This window comes from Phocoena phocoena, chromosome 11 (assembly GCF_963924675.1).
Source record: "Phocoena phocoena chromosome 11, mPhoPho1.1, whole genome shotgun sequence".
NCBI classification, from domain to species: domain Eukaryota; kingdom Metazoa; phylum Chordata; class Mammalia; order Artiodactyla; family Phocoenidae; genus Phocoena; species Phocoena phocoena.
Genome location: NC_089229.1, coordinates 61,617,191 through 61,636,622, shown reverse-complemented (window position 1 = coordinate 61,636,622; position 19,432 = coordinate 61,617,191). Strand labels below are relative to the sequence as shown.

The 19,432-nt window shown below is 42.6% G+C and overlaps 1 protein-coding gene across 8 annotated transcripts in view; it reads left to right on the top strand.

Annotated features, from left to right (window-relative positions):
- The window catches only part of SCN8A (sodium voltage-gated channel alpha subunit 8), a 113,121-nt gene that overhangs the window by 42,093 nt on the left and 51,596 nt on the right, over positions 1–19,432 (top strand). For 5 of the 8 annotated variants that reach the window (XM_065888067.1, XM_065888065.1, XM_065888064.1 and 2 more), the window contains exons 8-11: positions 1,402–1,543; positions 3,660–3,866; positions 4,716–5,009; positions 15,619–15,981. In XM_065888067.1, coding sequence (XP_065744139.1) covers positions 1,402–1,543; positions 3,660–3,866; positions 4,716–5,009; positions 15,619–15,981 — 1,006 coding nt within the window. Of the gene's footprint in view, positions 1–1,401; positions 1,544–3,659; positions 3,867–4,715; positions 5,010–15,618; positions 16,015–17,785; positions 17,794–19,432 lie in introns of all 8 variants that reach the window. The other 3 variants (XM_065888070.1, XM_065888071.1, XM_065888063.1) reach the window with 2 other exon arrangements.

Below are 19,432 nucleotides of genomic sequence, written 5' to 3'. Positions count from 1 at the left end.
CAGAACATGCCGGGCCAGACAACGTGGGGGAGGGGAAAGAGTTGCAATGTAATATCTTTTCCCCTTTTTATACTGTGGCAAAATACACGTAACATAAAATTTGGTCTCTTAACCATTTCTACATGTACAGTTCAGTGGTATTAAGTATGCTGATGTTGTTATGCGACCATCACCACCATGCATCTCCAGAACTCTTCCTCTTCCTACCGTGAAACTCTGTACCCAATAACTCCCCATTCTCCCCTCCACTCAGCCCCTGGTGACCACCATTCTACTTTCTGTCTCTATGATTTTGACCAGTGTAAGTACCTTACTTAAGTAGAATCATACAGTAATTGTCTTTCTGCAACTGGCTTATTTCACTTAGCATAATGTCCTCAGGGTTCATCATGTTATAGTATATATATGTCAGAATTTCCTTCCTTTTTAAGGCTGAATAATATTCCGTTGTATGTATATATCACATTTTGTTTATCCATTCATCTGTCAGTAGACACTTGGGTTGTTTCCACATTTTAGCTCTTGTGAATAATGCTGCTATGAACATGAGTGTACAGCAACAAAGTTTAGTCCTGATTCCGCTACTTCTAGACTTTTGGCAAGCCATTTAACTTATGTGAGCCTCAGTTTCTTCATCTAAAAACGGATTTAATCATGTTCTCACTTTCTCAAAGGGTTATGTAAGGATCCAATTACATAACATATGTGAAAGTGCTTTGTAAACAGAGGGCTATATAAATGTAGGGTGTAGTGTCATTATTTAGAGTCTATTGGTAAATACAGGAGTTGGTGTTTTAAGATGACATGACGACTAGAAGTTCATTTAATTTCTGTATTGAAGTAGATACTAGAAATTACGCTGAAATAAATACCAGGCGAGTCTCAAAGCAGAACTGTTACAATCAAGGTCACTGAAATCCCCAGTATGACCTGGTTGTCACAGTGGGTGTGAAGAGAATCGAGACGATTAAGAGGAACTTCTAGCCGTTTGTCATTTCGGATAGCAGCTAAGTTAAATTGGGTTGAATTGCACATTGATATGAATCTAGGACAGTGATTCTCAAATTTTGGCATGCATAAGAATCATCTGACACGCCCCTTGAAATACAGATTCCTGGACCCCACATCCAGAGCCTTTATTCCTAGGTCTCGGGTAGGTCATAGGAATCCACAGTTTTCAGGTGATTCTGATCCTTGACTGTCCCCATGACATCATTTTTTGAAAAATTGACCTTGCTGCTTTGTTTCTTTCCTCTTTTTCTTTTCTTTAATTCCTGTTTGTTGGCCTGTAATAAATAACCATCTATGTGTTTATTATCTCCAAGGTCATAGAGATGCCTTACAGCTGATGACTGGGTAGGATTACATTGAAAAGCCGTTTGTTTCCCTTTCTTTCCTCAGGCAATGCCCAGAGGGATACCAGTGTATGAAAGCAGGAAGGAACCCCAACTATGGTTACACAAGCTTTGACACTTTTAGCTGGGCCTTCTTGGCATTGTTTCGCCTTATGACCCAGGACTACTGGGAGAACTTGTATCAATTAGTAAGTAATACCTCTTTTTCGAGTGCCACCTCTTTTTCTTTGGTGATAGAATTTGCATGAGGATATGTGGGGCTGGGGATCTTCTGTGTGAGAGACCTTTGGTGAAGACGTTGTATAGGATCTTAGGATGGTATTTCTCAGAGTCAGCTGGTTTACAAAAGTAAGTGAATTCTCCCAGCTCTTGGCCCGGTCCTTTAATGCTCATCATGTGTAGCTGTAGAGGTTCACAGACTTGAGAGCCTCTTGCCTGGCCTGGGAATCTGCATTGTCTGCCTACTTCCTATCATTTCACCAGACCATCATCAGTATTTCTCCTTTTGGATTTTTGGGCTTAGGGCATCTTTTTAAGAAATATTAAACACATTGTACAAGGCACTATGCTAGACATTATAAAGATGAGATTTTATCCACAGGGGTCTTGGATAAGATCTCGTCCATGTCTTGAAATTTGTAACACATTTGTATTTGTTCAAGAATGTTGTGACAGGGCTTCCCTGGTGGCACAGTGGTTGAGAGTCCGCCTGCCGATGCAGGGGACACGGGTTCGTGCCCCGGTCCGGGAAGATCCCATATGCCGCGGAGCGGCTAGGCCCGTGAGCCATGGCCGCTGAGCCTGCGCGTCCGGAGCCTGTGCTCCGCAACGGGAGAGGCCACAACGTTGAGAGGCCCGCGTAACGCAAAAAAAAAAAAAAGAATGTTGTGATAGATTTTTTTTAAAAGGTCACTACTATTCTGTTGGACTGCTTTGGTGACTCTGGGCAAGTCGTTTAATTTTGCTGGTTGTGGTGGAGAAGTTAGTCTAGGTGACTGCTGAGGGTCTTCCAGTTTAGAGATTCTCTGACGATCCATTGTTTTCCATTTGAGTCTAGCATTTGGTAATGCAGATTAGTTTGAGGATAAGAAATGTGTTCCCCTCAGGCATGAAGGAAGCTCTTTAAGGGAAGTTTCTTATTCGTATCTCCTAGAACTCTTCCTTTCGTACAACCTAGTATTCCCTCAGGATTGAATCTTTCCCATGAAATATTTGTGACTTATGCTAAGTTTCAGTTTGTGGTTGAGAAGAACAAAAATGCAAACTAAGTAATAGTGGGTCCCGTGTACATAACCTAAAACACAATTGTTCTTTGATGTCTATGTGCTTGCTCAAGGAATACTCAATATTCCTTGAGTATTCCCCAAGGAGTACTCTTGGGATCCTCCTTCCTGTTTTCTTTTCCCTCCGCTATCCTTTATGTCATACCCCTCTTTAAAAACTCACCCTTCGGGGCTTCCCTGGTGGCGCAGTGGTTGAGAGTCCGCCTGCCGATGCAGGGGACGCGGGTTCGCGCTCCGGGCCGGGAAGATCCCACGTGCCGTGGAGCGGCTGGGCCCGTGAGCCATGGCTGCTGAGCCTGCGTGTCCGGAGCTTGTGCTCCGCAACGGGAGAGGCCACAACAGTGAGAGGTCCGCGTACCACGCACACACACAAAAAACTCATCCTATTGCAACAGGCTAAGGAAGGATGTCCCTCAAGATAGGGACTTCCTATGACTTGGACCTGATCCCAGAGAAGGAATTTGTTAATGCTCTTTGAGGACCAGTAGATAAATGAGCTGAGGTCTTGTATTCATTTCTTCAGACTTGTTTTAGAACGAGCTGACAAAGTCAAATGTAATTCTTAGCCCAGAGCGATTTTTCCTTTAAAAAAAAATTAAGCATTTTTCTACAAAAGGAGTATATTAAGAGTATTTGGAAGTGGAAGAGGACTTTTTTGTCATAATGAAGGGGACATACTACCAACATTTACTGTGAGTTGAGGGTAGGGGAGGCCATTTGGCCGTTGGGGATGCTAAGTGTTCTGCAGTGTGAAGAAGTACCACACAGTGAAGTACTGTCCTGTTCAAAATGCAGTAGTGGGGGCTTCCCTGGTGGCGTAGTGGTTGAGAGTCCGCCTGCTGATGCAGGGGACACAGGTTCGTGCCCCGGTCCGGGAAGATCCCACATGCTGCAAAAAAAAAAAAAGTGTAAAAATGCAGTAGTGCCCCTGCAGAGGAACACCAGCCCATGAGTTGTTTTCAGCCTGATTCGTTTGATGCAAGCGACTCAGAAAGTGTTCTTTGTCTCTTTGTCTTTACAGACCTTAAGAGCAGCTGGCAAAACGTACATGATCTTCTTCGTCTTGGTCATCTTTGTGGGTTCTTTCTATCTGGTGAACTTGATCTTGGCTGTGGTGGCCATGGCTTACGAAGAACAGAATCAGGCAACGCTGGAGGAAGCAGAGCAGAAAGAGGCTGAATTCAAAGCAATGTTGGAGCAACTTAAGAAGCAACAGGAAGAGGCACAGGTTGGTGACCAATTCTTTGCTATGGTCCTTCCTACCAGATCACGGTGACTAAGGCCCCACCTGACTGCCATTCCAATTGATCTTTTTAGGCATCCGTCACTGTCAAATAGAAGTCACTGATCTGATTAAAATAACCCAAGTAACAACTGCAGATGGTCAGTCCAATTATTCCATTTGTCTTAATGGCCAAATTGTTTGTGAATATGATCTTTTGTTGAATTTCTCAACTGTTCAGTGTACAACTGCTGTGCTGGCTGGGGAGAAAAGAAAGTGGCCAGAGCAGTCTATATAATGCTTCATATAAGCATAGCCTTCTTGTTGAGAAAAACATTAGGGTCTCCTTCAGAGATTCTCGGTGGTCATAGCAAGTCTTGAAAAGAAGATACAGGTAAAATATGAAAGTAAAATTTGAAAAACAAACTTGTGATTCCGCCAACACCCTAACACTTCACTTTTTCATCTTCAAATATACATGTATTTTTACATTGTTGGGCCCATAATGTATAGTATAGTTTCTTAGCATTGATTTTCAGAGTTGTCCAGAAAAAGGGTCATTTGGTACCAAGGTGGCAGCTACGTTCTTGTCTGAGATACTCAAGAGAATAAACCCCAGAGTTCTCACCATGCCGTTCTGCTCTGATTATGCAAGGCTGTGTGCCACGATTCAGCTAGGAAAAAGGGATACCAGGCCCCAGCCACAGTCTCCTCTGACGGGCTGGTTTTCCTTGCTCCTTTTTTCCCTTTTTCCCCTATCTGTGGGAAAGGAAGTGATCTGTACTAATTGCTTGGCTTTGGGTGGCTCCAGTTCATTGCTTCTGATCTGCTCTGTTGCTGTGGCTCCGTTCGTAGGCGGCGGCGATGGCCACTTCAGCAGGAACTGTCTCAGAAGACGCCATAGAGGAAGAAGGTGAAGAAGGGGCAGGCTCCCCCCGAAGCTCATCTGAAATCTCTAAGCTCAGTTCCAAGAGTGCCAAAGAGAGACGTAACAGGAGAAAGAAGAGGAAACAAAAGGAGCTCTCTGAAGGAGAAGAGAAAGGGGATCCCGAGAAGGTGTTCAAGTCAGAGTCAGAAGATGGTATGAGGAGGAAGGGCTTTCGGCTACCAGACAACAGAATTGGGAGGAAATTTTCCATCATGAATCAGGTAAACTCTTTGCGCTGGGTCAAATAAGCCGAAGAAATTTTGGTTTTCCTAATCTCACTTGATTCTCACGTTCCCCTTTGGGTTTACGTTTTCCACACCCATCCCTGCATTCTCAGGCCTTTTTCTCCATACCTACACGCTGTTTTCCTTTAGGAGGAAGTGCTACTCGCATATTAGGGCTGCCCTGTGCTCTAATCCTGCCCTCCCTTCTCTGCTCTAAAGCTAGCCCTAGGACAACCTGGTCACCTTTGGCAAACTTACCATAGCAGTAAAGTCTGTGTCACAACCAGCAAGCCTTATGTTCTAAAACGTCATGAAGAACTTTTCTCCTCTTAGCATCTGAACTTCAGAATTTAGATCAAATACCTCTTTTTAAGAGTTTCATATAATTTTAGGTTAAAAAAAAAAGTCATGGAGCTCTTTAGGTCACCTTATTTGAGTGTAACAAGTTCTAGTAATTAATTATTCTAGATATATAGTGTCATGCTGATAAATTAGCCTATGATATATTAAAAGCCTCCAGTTTTACCCAACTTTGATAAATTGGGAAACTAAAAGAGAAGGGAGAGGACTTACGGATTATTATTGAGCATTGTATTACTATAAATTTCATCACATAATAGGTATTTTTGGATTTCAGAGAACACCACCAAAATCCAATTCTTAAGCCATTTAATTCCCCAATTTTTTTTTTTAATTTGTTTTTGTCTGCATTGGGTCTTCGTTGTTGCATGCAGGTTTTCTCTCGTTTCGGTGAGCGGGGGGGGGGTCACTCTTTGTTGCGGTGCATAGGCTTCTCATTGCGGTGGCTTCTTTTGTTGCGGAGCACAGGCTCTAGGCACGCGGGCTTCAGGAGTTTTGGCACACGGGCTCTAGAGCGCAGGTTCAGTAGTTGTGGTGCACGGGCTTAGTTGCTCTGCGGCATGTGTGGTCTTCCGAGACCAGGGCTTGAACCCGTGTCCCCTGCGTTGGCAGGCTAATTCTTAACCGCTGCGCCACCAGGGAAGCCCTAATTCCCCCTTTCAAAGAAAGTTTTGTAAGGTATAGAATAGATTACGGTTCCTGGTTATGGCAGTGTATTCAGTGTCTTTTCTTGTTTCCCAGAGATGATTGATTGTGCCTCTCCCTTATATCTCTCACCTCCCAGTTCAGTCTTTTGCTAGTCCAGTTCATTTTATCACAGCAGAATCTCTCATGTCCATCCCCTTCTTTTTATTCGTATTAATCCTATTTTAGTTCAGACTTTGTGTTACTTTGTTCTACTGCAGTTATCCATTGCAGCTTCATTCACTCTTGTCTGTCTCTCTCTCCTTTATGTTTTATATATTGTCAGCAGATCACTTCCTAAAACATATCTCTCATTATTTGTCACCAAGCATTTATGGAGTGCCTACTGTATGTCAAGGATTGTGCTAGGGGGTTTCTCTGGTGGCGCAGTGGTTGAGAGTCCCCCTGCCGATGCAGGGGACACGGGTTCGTGCCCCGGTCCGGGAGGATCCCACATGCCGCGGAGCGGCTGGGCCCGTGAGCCATGGCCGCTGAGCCTGCGCGTCCGGAGCCTGTGCTCCGCAAGGGGAGAGGCCACAACAGTGAGAGGCCCGCATAACGCAAAAAAAAAAAAGAAAGGATTGTGCTAGGTCCTAGAGATTAAAAGGTGGTTAGAACACCATCCCTGCCCTAGGGAGCTTACAGTGTAATGGGGCAACCAGATACATTAAAAAAATTATTTGTGTAGTAGCATTGATGATATTATTCCATAATTGAGATACACTGGGGTGTTTTGGAGGGCACCGATCTATCCCAACCTGGAGGTTCAGCAAAGATTTTCTGGGGAAGATCAATGAAGGATAAACAGGAGTTAGTCAAGTAATGTACATGTGTGTTGGTGAGGGAGCAGTAAGACGGAAGAAAGGACATTCCAGGTTTGGAAGAAAAGTATGTTCCAGTTTGGACATCCCAAGTTTGAATTGTTTGTTGGGAAACCAAGTAGACACATGGATAGTCAAATGATAGCTCAGGGAAGAGGTCCTGAGCTGACAGGTGGGGATTGAAACCATGAGACTGGATGAGATGACTTGGAGAGGTGTGTCAGGTGGAAGAACAGTGGGCCACTGATGTTCACGGCCATCAGAGATGGAGCTCATGGAGGAAGACAAGTGAACGGTCGTTAGAGGTGCTAAGAGAACCGACAGTGCAGTGAGGGCTGGAGAGCACAAGGGTGGGAGAAGGCAGTGGAGTGATCAATGGATTGAAACTTAACAGAGATGCTTGATGAGATCAGAACTGGAAATGTCTGTTGGATTCGGCAGTAGTCATTGAGAACTTGAAAGTTACATTTCAGTCCAGGGTAAGGGTGGATGCCATGTTGAGTGGGAAGTAAAGACTTCTCATTCAAACTTCTTTAAAGAATGTGGGTGTGGGCTTCCCTGGTGGTGCAGTGGTTGAGAATCTGCCTGCCAATGCAGGGGACACGGGTTCGAGCCCTGGTCTGGGAGGATCCCACATGCCGCGGAGCAACTAGGACCGTGAGCCACAACTACTGAGCCTACGCGTCTGGAGCCTGTGCTCCACAACAAGAGAGGCCGCAATAGTGAAAGGCCCGCACACCGCGATGAAGAGTGGCCCCCGCTTGCCACAACTAGAGAAAGCCCTCGCACAGAAACGAAGACCGAACACAGCAAAAATAAATTAATTAATTAATAAACAACTCCTATCCCCAACATCTTAAAAGAAAAAAAAAGAATGTGGGTGAAAATAAGCTTTTTTTTTTTTTTATTTTGCGGTACACGGGCCTCTCGCTGTTGTGCCCTCTCCCGTTGCGGAGCACAGGCTCCGGACACGCAGGCTCAGCGGCCATGGCTCACGGGCGCAGCCGCTCCGCGGCATGTGCGATCTTCCCGGACCGGGGCACGAACCCGTGTTCCCTGCATCGGCAGGCGGACTATCAACCACTGCGCCACCAGGGAAGCCCAAAAATAAGCAATTTTATAATCTGTTGGAGAGGAAACCCAGAAGAAGGAGGGTTGGAAGTAAAAATGGAGTAGAACAGAAAAGAAAGTAGAACACAGTCTTGGGAGATGTGAAAATAGATGTAGCCTCTAACAGGAAAGGGGGTACCTTGTCCCCCACAAAGACGCCAGCACAAGAGAGGTGGGTGTATGTGGATAAGTTTGTAGATGGGGAGTAGGAAGTAGAGAAAGATGGCACCTGTCAGTGTCTAGTTTTTAATAATGTAGGAAATTAAAAATCTTATCGAAGGGTTTGAGAGGTTGATTCGGGAGCTTGAAGACAATAGTGACAGTTTAGAGTAGTTACTAAGAAGAATGGGAGAGGGAACTCCCCTTTGGGGTGGAATTCATAGCACTTCCCTTCCCCGATGCAGACTCCCTCTTCAGTCTCCAGTCCCCGTGCCCCTTCAAGCACCCTATACTTACACCACAGTGAACTACTAGATGCTTCTCATACACGATGCTTCTTTTCTACCCTCTGTTTTGCTCCAGAAACAGCCTCTCTAAGATGCCCTGTTTTTTCCATTTCTGAATTGTCCACGTTGTATTTATTCTTCACATCCTTTTCTCAATAAACCTTCCCTGACCCTCCTCCATCCCACCCCCAATTGGAAATTATCATTTCATCTTTCCATTGTGTTTATACGTACCTCTTTGCATGTTGCTTTTTACTGTATGTCGTTCTTTATTTACTAATGGTCATATCCTCTCCCCTCTCACATAAAATCCTAAAGTCAAGGTCTGCTTTTATGCCCATTCAGATATTTGTTGGAAAAATGAATGAAGAACTTTTATAAATCTGATTTAACCCCTTCTGGCCTGGAACCATCTCTGTCTCACCTTCATCTCAGCTTTCTCCTAGTTCCGTCTCTTTTGGGGGAAAACTGTGATTGTAGCTTTGTTGTAATCCAGCCCTTGTCTTGAGAGCCATCCTGAGCTAGTTAATGAATACCTTAGTACCATTAACACTTTGCTATTGAATGGGCTCTGATTAATCCATAGGCTTCAGCACAGAGTTGCACTGATTGCTCCCTAGCTCAGAAATAAAGCTGGGCTTCTGAGATGTCCTGCTTTGCATGAAAATGTTCACTTCCTCTAATTGCCCCATTTGAAAAAAACTGTGGATTCCTAGAGTCCGTGGCTGACTGCCAAGACTTGCTTAGAAGCCCCACACAGTAGTAATACTCTTTGTCCCAGGACTCTCCTGCAGTTTCTCTGATTTTATCTGGAGGAATGGTTGCGGAAACTGAGCCCTAGGGAGATTTACTAATTCATTTAAGGTTATATAGCTAGTAGGTGTTGCAGGCAAGATTTGAACCGGGGGCTCCTGACTATAAGCCTTGTACTGCAGTCTCTAGCCACCCCCTCCTCACTCACCTCCACACATACCTGGTCGTCTGTGGCGACTGGCTTCAGTTTTCCCACCGCACAGTTCAAGTGAATGTCAGTCTCCTGTATTTCAGATCTGCTGAGATCCTCTCGAGACATCTGCCCAGCCTGTCTCCTGCCTGTTTCTCTGTAAAGTTACTGCTGTGTTTTAGGGTCTAGGTGAAAACAGGTATTAGGTGGAGTTCATTTCTGCAAAGTCTTTTAATTATCCTGTTGCAGCAGTTCTCAAACTTTTTGGTCTTTATATCTTTAAGAATTATTGAGGACCCCAAAGAGCTTTTTTTAAATGTGCTTTCAATTTATTGTGTTAGAAATTATAATTAAGAAATTTTAAAATGTTTGTTTACTGATTTATTTAAAAGAATGATGATAAACCCATTATATGTTTAACACAGATCATACATATTTTTGAAAAAATAAACTGTTTTCCAGATCAAAAAAAAAATTAGTGTAAAAAGTGGTACTGTTTACATCTTTGCGAATCTCTTTAATCTGTGGTTAATAGAAGATAGCTGGAATATACCTGTATTCAGCCTGTTGCGATGTATGTTTCTTTGGTTGAAGTATTTAAAGAAAATCTAGTTTCATACAGATGTAGTTGGAAAAGGGGGAAATATTTTAACAGCCTTTTTAGATAATTGTGAATATTCTTCTCTGATGCTTTTCCAGAACTGGATAATGGTAGATTTTTAAATGGTTAGTTGCAATGTGGAAGCTGAAACTGTATCAGTAACTTGGTACTCTGTTACATTAAAATCCTTTGCTGTATTTTGCACTATAGGTCTTTAACTCATGGATGACTTGTAGCGTCTTACGTTGACCATTTGGGAAATACTGGTTCACTGATTTATGCGGATCTTCGAAGTACTGACACACAGTATTAAAAAATCACGTATATTATCATCTCTATCAAGCTCATAAGAAAAGTCTTTAAATTCTGTGAAACTGTCAGGCTCACAGAGTCTACTGTATGCCTGTAAGAAGACGAGAGTGAGAAAGGCAGACATCATCTTAGTATTATTATGAAGTAGTTTTAATCTTGTGCCTCGCCACCCCCCTGCCCCATAAAAGGGTCACAAGGACCCCAAGAGTTCCCAGACCACATTTTAACAACCAACTGCTGTGTTGGAAAGAAAAAGTGAAGAAAAGGTGAAATATGGCATGGAAGTAGGACATTTAAATCATCAATTTATTACATTCTAAACATCCCAGTCATTGTTAAGCCTTATCCCAGTAAACAGCTGATATGGATGCCCTGAAATTCCCAACAAATTTTTCTGTGTAATGTGAGGGCTCCTCCCTCAAACCAAGAACACCCCAGAGCTATTCTCCCAAGCACACACCTAGGTCTAAGGTAGTATTTTTAGTTAGCTGTGATGTGACTGCCTGAAAAGGACCAGAAGCTCCTGGTTTGTTGACAGGGAAGATTTTGAAAACAGGACCTATCTCATAAACTAGCCTGGATCCCAGGAGTTAATAGAGCCACGGGTCCTGAGTCATAACTAAAACCCTCCAGTCTAGGAAAATTGAGACTGGGAGGCCGGGGGCTACCCTCAGGATATGTCTCCTTAGGGAATTGGCTAGATCAGGATTAGATACAAGGGGTACAAGGAGAAATGGGACAAGTTCATCTTTTCCCCTTCCACATTTATTGCAGTCGCCTCTTTTGCCAAGAATGGAACAAAGAATTAAAGAATAATAGGTAAACTGTTTCCTTTTAGTGTGTATTGTCTCAGGATCCTGATTCCTAAGTGTTCCTGGGTCACTGAACTGGTCATTATCTTTCTATCACTTCCTCTCACTTTCCTATCAGTTAAGAATAGTCAGGTATTATATACTATATGAGATCTAATATAGTATATAGTATTTCCTCATGTAGTACATAATATTTCCTACTAGGCTGCAGGTTTCAAGAGGGCAGGGACCATGTTATATGTCTTGTTCACCACTATATCCACATCACTTAGCACACAACAGGTATTTAATGATCATTTGTCAAATAAAAATCAAACCTCTTTCCTAATCTGGAGACCTAATGTAGTAGGTAGGGTCAGCACCCAGCGTCGGCCTTGTGAAAATCACAGATTCAGTCCAGGGAAGCTTGCGGTGAGAAGGGAGGCAGTTTTTTATTTTCTGTATTTTATGGGGCTTTGACACGTTAGGAGCCTTGCTGGCTGGGAGGAGCTGCCCCTCTTGGTGCTAGTTTAATTCCTAGAGAGAGCCAACAACTTGCCAGGAAGTGTGCCTTTCATGTGCAGATCAACCAGTCCAAGACCCTTATCCCCAACCTCCTGGTATCTAATTCACACACCCAGCCAATATTTCCCGTGCCCTAAATCACTCCAGAGCCAGGACCATTCCTATAGCCCAGAACCTGTTTGAAATTATTCAAACTGTCCAATTTTAAACTTGTTCAAATGTGCCTGCTCTGCCTCACCCATCCCTTCCACAGCAAAGGCTCTGGGCCAGGCTTTTCCCCTCGCTCCTCCTGCCTCCTGACTGACCCTCGTACCCACCCTCACCCCCCCATGAGGCCCTGTGTGGCCTGGCATGACATGGTGCAGCATGCCATGCCCCCTTATTTTGGGAACTGTAAGTAATAAACTCTTCTTTCAAAGGCAGTTATCTCTGTGTCTGTCACCTTACCATACCTGATTAAAACAAAATCATAGGTGGGACTTCCCTGGTGGTCCAGTGGGTGAGACTCCATGCTCCCAAGGCAGGGGCCCTGGGTTCGAACCAGATCCCGCATGCTGCAACTAAGACCCGGCACAGCCTAAATAAATAAATATTTAAAAAAAAAAGAAAGAAAGAAACCAAAACTCATAGGTACGTTCTAACACTTGACATCTTCTGGCCAGCCACATTGTTTAGAGAAGTGTTTCTCAAACTATCTGTAGCGAAGGACCAGTTTTTGTCTTTCCCATTTCTTCATGAATGATACTCTTGTAAAATATAATTGCAATAAACTTCTAGAAAAATTATCACATTCTTGGATGTTGTAAAAATGCCTACTTGCTATTAAAATTTCTAAATGCTTCTCTCAGGTTTTTACTGTCTCATTGCAAACCAGTAGCGGATTATATACTAGAATTGATCTGTGAATGGTTCAGGGGAATGAATCAGTGAGGGTGCCCAAACATATATGTGAAATGAGGAATAGCAAGCAATAAGCTGGAGGAGGCGCTGACCCCTCTACCAGCTCAACAGCATGGAGAAGGAACATGGCCATGTATGTGCCCTTTTAATACACAGTGACAACCTCCACTCATAAATGAGACCCAGTGAACATTCTGGAATCTAACCCATGCAGCTCCTCCTCTCTGGTGCAGGGATGAGGCAGAAGAGCAGAACAAGTCAGAGTGATCAGGAAAGGGGTCAGAGATGCTGCATACCTGAATCCTATTTTTTAGAGGCCTACATACGGCATATAGTATGTACTTAACAGTAACATTTGTGTAAAATGATCTGTGATAAGTGGTTTTCTTGATGCAGTTTCCAGTAATCAAATTCATTCATTATCTCAGAGATTTGTGAGTTGCTTCAAGCCAAGGCAAGAAGAGACTACATAACAAGGGAAATACAGGTTAGAGAGTGATGATAAAACTAGAAATATCCAAAAAAAAATGTACCCACCTGGGCATGGGGGCTTTGTACATTACAGGAAGAGAATGGAACTGGGATCATTTTGAGTCTAGAACTAGAAGTGGAGTTCTAGGTTAAAAAAAGATATGGGCAGAAATATTAAAGAGGAGCCCTACAGCCATTCCAGGGTTATCATCAAAAGTATTATTTTAAAATGTTTATTTAGCACTTTTAATATGTATACTATATTGGCAGAGTCCTAGCCCACAAAGAACTTTCACAGTGGAATCATTTTACCAGAAGGGTAAGGCCTAAACTCTAAGGCAAAAATCTTATATAGCTAAAAGTTACTTTGAAATTCCTTCAGAGCCATAATTGGGCAAACTGAGTATCTCAGGGTAGCAAGGAGGATTGTCTGAGGTCAGTTGTCTGTCAGGTTTTGTTCTCTTAGAGCAGAGGTCCTCAAACTGGGATTGCATCCCCTCAGGGTACTTGAAGACTTTCTAAGCACGATTTTAAGGAACCTGATTTCCAGATCTTTAAGTTACATTTTCCTATGCCTAGGGTGAGGCCTGTGGTCCAAAGTCACACCAGTTCTTTTCCACTTTTCTTTTCACAGTCAGCCTTCTCCCACTTTACAAAAGGAAGGCATACCTCTCTCATCCCAAATCCTAAGTGGTGTATTGCCCTAAGATATAAAAATCTTTGGAGGTGCGAAACAAAGGGACAGTTGAAAATATTAGGGTCTAAAAAGTTTTCTTTAATCTAGGAAACAAACCCATTGTAAGGCTTTCTGAATTTACCTATCTCTTATATACTTCTAATAAGAGTGAAATATAGAGTTATAATCAGGGGCAATGGGATGTTTTAAGTTCAGGAGCAAGATGGATGTCACTGGGATACATATTAATACATTTATTAAAAATTAAAAATGAAGTCATACTTTTTCCAATGAAAATAAGTCTGATTTGGCCAATTGCTTTGACATTGGGGACTGGCTTTGCTAATTAGATCATATGGTGGGCAGTTTTGTAAATTAAATGAGCTAAGCCTGTGGCTTTAAGGTTTTGATGAAAATATCTTTAAAGCATGTGATAACATCATTTTATTAAAAAATTAATGTTGGCAGTGATGTATAGAAATTGACAATATTTTGGTTATTCCAACCTTTTCTGTTGGGTTAAATATGGTTCCTTTAAAGTAAAAGAATAACCCCTGTAAGAGGTACCGATATAATTATTAGTTAATAATAAATAAGGCCTTTTTGATATCCTCAGGAATCAGGAAATGGAATACTTCTATCAACTGGGTACAAGTCCTTTGGCAAGTTGGGTGGTTTTCAGTTCTTTGCTTTCAACACAATTGAAAGAGGACTTGATTTAATTGTCAGCTGATAGATCATTAAGATAAATTTTGCTGATAGCTTTCTATACAATTTTGGCATATAACTTAGAAGGAGTTCAAAGAATTGAGTGACATTACTGTTTATAACAATATTCTTCTCTTCCAAGGTACCATTTACATGAATACGGTTTCTCAGCACTTAAAATCTAAATAATATTAGAAGGGAGAGAGGGGTTGCTGTTGAGCCATGTTTGATTCTAATAATAAATAATACTACCTACAAATATTTAAACACCAAAACACCGATTGGAAAAAAAAATTCATCTCATTGAGATATATTTTAATAAAATTTTCTTTTTAAGCTTAGTAATTACTTATAAAATGTAGAATATATTTCTGATCAATTGTATTAATGAGAATTGTAATAAAAACACAATCCAGGAGAATTTTTAAAATTTCTTGGAGACTCACGGTCACAGGAAAATTTTTTTAAAATTTTAAGTACAGTTTATAATTTTTTGTTGCAGAAAAGTATTGAAAGGTGATCAGTAAAATGCATAAAGATATAAATTAGCATAAAATTCTCTAGGGCAGGTGGAATGGAAGTATGAGCTGAAGGAGAAAAAGATGAAAAATTTCTAAGTGATAAATTCAAGTTTGACTTTAAAATGTCAATGCTGGGAATTATATAATTTACAAATACTTAAACTTCTCATGAAAAAAACATTGACTTTAAAATGGAGGAGGAGGGGACATACCATGTTCAACTGAACTAAAAAACTATTGGCATAGTTCTTAGCCTCTAGGGCATGTGGTACCCATTGAGAGAGTGGCAAGCGACTGGGCACTTTTAAATTCTCTCCTTTTGCCAAGTGTGGCATAGAATCTAACTTGGTAGATTAAAGGCACACTCCAGGTGAGCTCATAGTAATGAGAAATAGACACTGAAAGTATTTCCTGGTGGATTCGATACACGGAGCATGAGATAAAAGCATCCTTTCAATACATGGGTGAACAGTGAATAGAACTTGTGAATGGTTAACAGGTCAAAGACAGGGGTATCGCAAGGTTATGGGGCAAGGAGAAGTGAGCAATGATGGGTGTTGAAAAGCAGTAGAAATTCAACGTCCAGAAGTGCTTTCTGGAAACACCTGTGTTCTGATGAACAGGAATGCAAGGATGGGGCCAGGCTGGGGAAGCTGACAGCCTTTGTTCAGCCTCTATGGGGTCCCCTTCCTGTCTCATGCCTCCCTCTCTGTCTCTCTCTCTTCCTGCCCCTACAGTCACTGCTCAGCATTCCGGGCTCCCCATTCCTGTCCCGCCACAACAGCAAAAGCAGCATCTTCAGCTTCAGGGGGCCCGGGCGGTTCCGGGACCCGGGCTCCGAGAACGAGTTTGCGGACGACGAGCACAGCACGGTGGAGGAGAGCGAGGGCCGCCGGGACTCGCTCTTCATCCCCATCCGAGCCCGCGAGCGCCGCAGCAGCTACAGCGGCTACAGCGGCTACAGCCAGGGCAGCCGCTCCTCGCGCATATTCCCCAGCCTGCGGCGCAGCGTCAAGCGCAACAGCACGGTGGACTGCAACGGTGTGGTGTCCCTCATCGGCGGCCCCGGCTCCCACATCAGCGGGCGTCTCCTGCCAGAGGTGAAAATAGATAAGGCAGCTACTGATGACAGTGTAAGGAAGTAAAAAAGTAGACCGAGGCTAGGCATGGCCTTCTCTCCCACTCCCTTCCTCTCTTCTCTCCCTGCTCTGTCCATTCCACCCGGTCTCTCTTCCACGCTCCGTCCCAACTCGTGTCTCTGCCCCCCACCACTTCTGTTTTCTCCCTCCTGGTTTGTTCCTATTTCTCTCTTCAGCCCTCCTCTTTTACTCGCCCTGTTTTCCCTTTTAATTTATTCCTTGCTCCATTTTCCCCCATCTTCCTTTCTTGTTTCTGACTCTGGCCCTTTCCCCATCAACTCTTTCCTTTATTTTATCCCTTTTTCTCTCTCTCCATCTCTGCACGTCTCTGCCTGCTTATCTCTTTTCCTCCCCACACCTGCTTTGACTGAATGCCTCTGGCCAGTCCTGCCCGGATGGAATGAGAAGGGCCTCTGCCGTCACCAATGACCAAGTCTGAGCGGGTTTGGAACTATCATTGCTTCTCTCCCCCTGCGTCCTCCCTCCTCTTAGGGAAACAACTTGGAATTTAAAGCTCTTGTCTTCCTATTTAAAAAAAAAAAAAGTAACATAGCTTTGAATAATTTTCTTAGTCTCCTCTACAAGAGTGAGATGTGATTTTTCCTCTTTTTCCAAAGAGGAATGTGCATGGGTGATGCTGAGGGTAGGAAGTAGGCACTGGGAGAGCCAGGCAAGGAGAGGTTAAGGAAACCAGTGGGGAACTGGACCTAGACATTTGAAAGGGATTGAGATGTAAATAAATCGAAGGAGGGGAAGGTAGGTGGTCAGGGCAAGAACACATGGTATATGGGGGAGGAAGGAAAAGGGAAGTGAAAGATGAATTTTAAATGTAATCAAATGTCAAGCTCTGGAGGAGCTGTGTATCATAGCTTCACAAAATCGCTTGTCTAGGGGCTAGGATAATGGCTCGCCTCTTTGGGAAAAGCCATCCCTTAACATTTCTTTAGATTCTAAGCTGTTTATACCTTGTTTTCTAGTTTTAAATTCTTATAACCTTAGTGATCCTAATCCTTTCTACCTCTAGTTCCTTAACTTTCCTCAGTCCCTCCTTAGCCGGTCTCAGCTTCTTGAGATAGCATGTCAGCCTGTTTTGTTGCAACACTTCAGTTTCCTCTAACACAGCATGAAGATAGCCAGCCCTTTAATTAGCATGATGCATGTGTGGAGGAAAATTGGACAATCAAGGATGGAATTATTCAGAATGATCTGTTTTTAGCACTTTAGGACAGTTGTTGACTGTCCTAAATTCAGAAGACAGGATATTTGACGTTGTCCTTTCTCTTCCTGACTTTTTATTTAAAAGCAAAATGTTTTCCCCCTTATGTTTGTATAGCTCTTTACAAGGTACGCATTACTTTTGCATGCTTTATTTGTTTCGAATAAAAATTCCATAAGGCTGACAAAATGGAGCTGATTATTCCTGTTTTTGAGATGGGGAAACAGGCTCAGTGAGTTTGTACTCCTTGGGGTTACACAGCTCATCATTGACAGACCTTTCAGAAACCTCAGTCTCCTCTTTCTCAGTCAATTTTCATGTCTTCTCCGCCTAGTCACGTGGCCACTGCTCTTCTGGAGAACTGTTTGTTTCAGATCAAGCGTAATAGGAACAATAATGATAACAAACGGTGGCTCCAAAGCCCCCCTCCAAGCTAGGTAGTTGGCCAGAAGAAATGTTATGAATGACTGTCTTTACTTGAAATATAATTTTTTGATCTTCACTGGTTCTATGTCTAGATGTAAAATTTTTGGCTCCGTAATTAGATAGATAATTATGTTCTCTAATAAAACAAGAGATGATATCAGTGGAGAATGAGGGGTGGATCAGCATGGACAGTACAGTGGGGATAATTCAGATTTTGAAAACGAAAGTAAATTTTGATATCCTCGCAGTTTTAAAAAATATTTAAGCGAAATAATATATCTTGCTTTTTCTTTGAAGAGAAGGTGTTAGGAAAGGTATCCAGGAAGAAGGAGCTTGAACTTCAGCTTAAAGGCAGCTGAGCGGGTTTGCGGGTTTTGTTTTTGTTTTTTTAGCAGCTTCTGCTATATTGTGTGGGAGATAAATTTGAGAGGCAGTTGAGCAGATGGCTGTGGAATGTAAGGCTGTCTGCGCTGCCTTACGTTGTGGCTGACAGAACGCTGCCTTTGGGGTTTTGGGGGTCCTGCACACTCAACACCCTGTAAGCACTTAGGAGATGCTTTGCAGTGGCCCCAAGTGATGATGGTGACCGACCTGAGCATTCCCAAGGCCAGGAGGTCAGATCCCAAAGTGGCAGGAAGATGAGGTAGGTAGGACTGTATCATTCCCAAGGGCTTCATAACGAGGAAAAATGATTTTGTTAGAAGCCATAAAGAAGCACCTCCTAGTTGTTAATGGTATGGGGAAATATCTAAGTTACATTAATAGGCCAAAAAGACAAAACAAAACAATAACAGAATGCATACAGTTTGTGTGGTATGATATCATCTATATAAAGACAAACTGCATATAGAGAAAAGATGACTGACTAAAAGTTAACAGCAGCTGCCTTTGGAAGGGGAAATTATTAGTGACTTTTTTTCCCTTCCTTCACACTTTTCTGTTCTTTCTAGTTTTCTACAATGGGCCTAATACTTAGAGCTGCCATAGACTGAGTCCTGACGACACTTTGCTAAGCGCTTTATATGTATGATCTCATTTAATCCTTATAACTTCCCCATTCAGTAGGTGGTTTTATCCAATCAACAGGTAGACTCAGAGACTTAGTGACTTGTGGAAATGGAACCAAGGTCTTCCTGACGCCAAGAGAACTTCCTGACTGCGTATTTGGGAAGTAGGAAAAGTCATTTCTCTTAGAAGGAATTAATATATTCATAATGTTATATGCAGCCTGGGCCAAGTGAGCAATTATTATACCTCTTTGGGCGAGAAGATAGCGATTCTCACTGTCAAAACGTTTTGGATGCGTCTGCAGCTACAGATGAACTTGTCCTCGCCTGAACCATCAGAGTGCTTCCAGTTACATACTCATGCTTTATGGACTGGTGTAGGAGCCGTTGATGGTCCATAAGCTGATCTCACACAACATTAATGCTTGGGCTATGCCACATCTGTTTTTTTTTTTTTCCTTTAGGCTCAAATTAAGAAATGTGATATTCCCTATGAAAAAAAAGACATCCAGACATCACCTCATTAGAATCTCCTCAAAAACTATTTCACATCTTCATTAGCTATTCAGTTGTGATTGAGCGGCGATAATGTTTTGATAGTTTGAGAACTTTTGCGTTTTGCTGAAGCAGAGGATAAGGGGACTTTCCCCATGTCTTCATCTCTGAGCTGGAAAATCATTGCTCTTCACTCGTAAAGGAAGCAGGTGCCACTGCCCATCCAAAAACACTCATAACTCAGAAATCATGTTGTAAATGCAAAGCA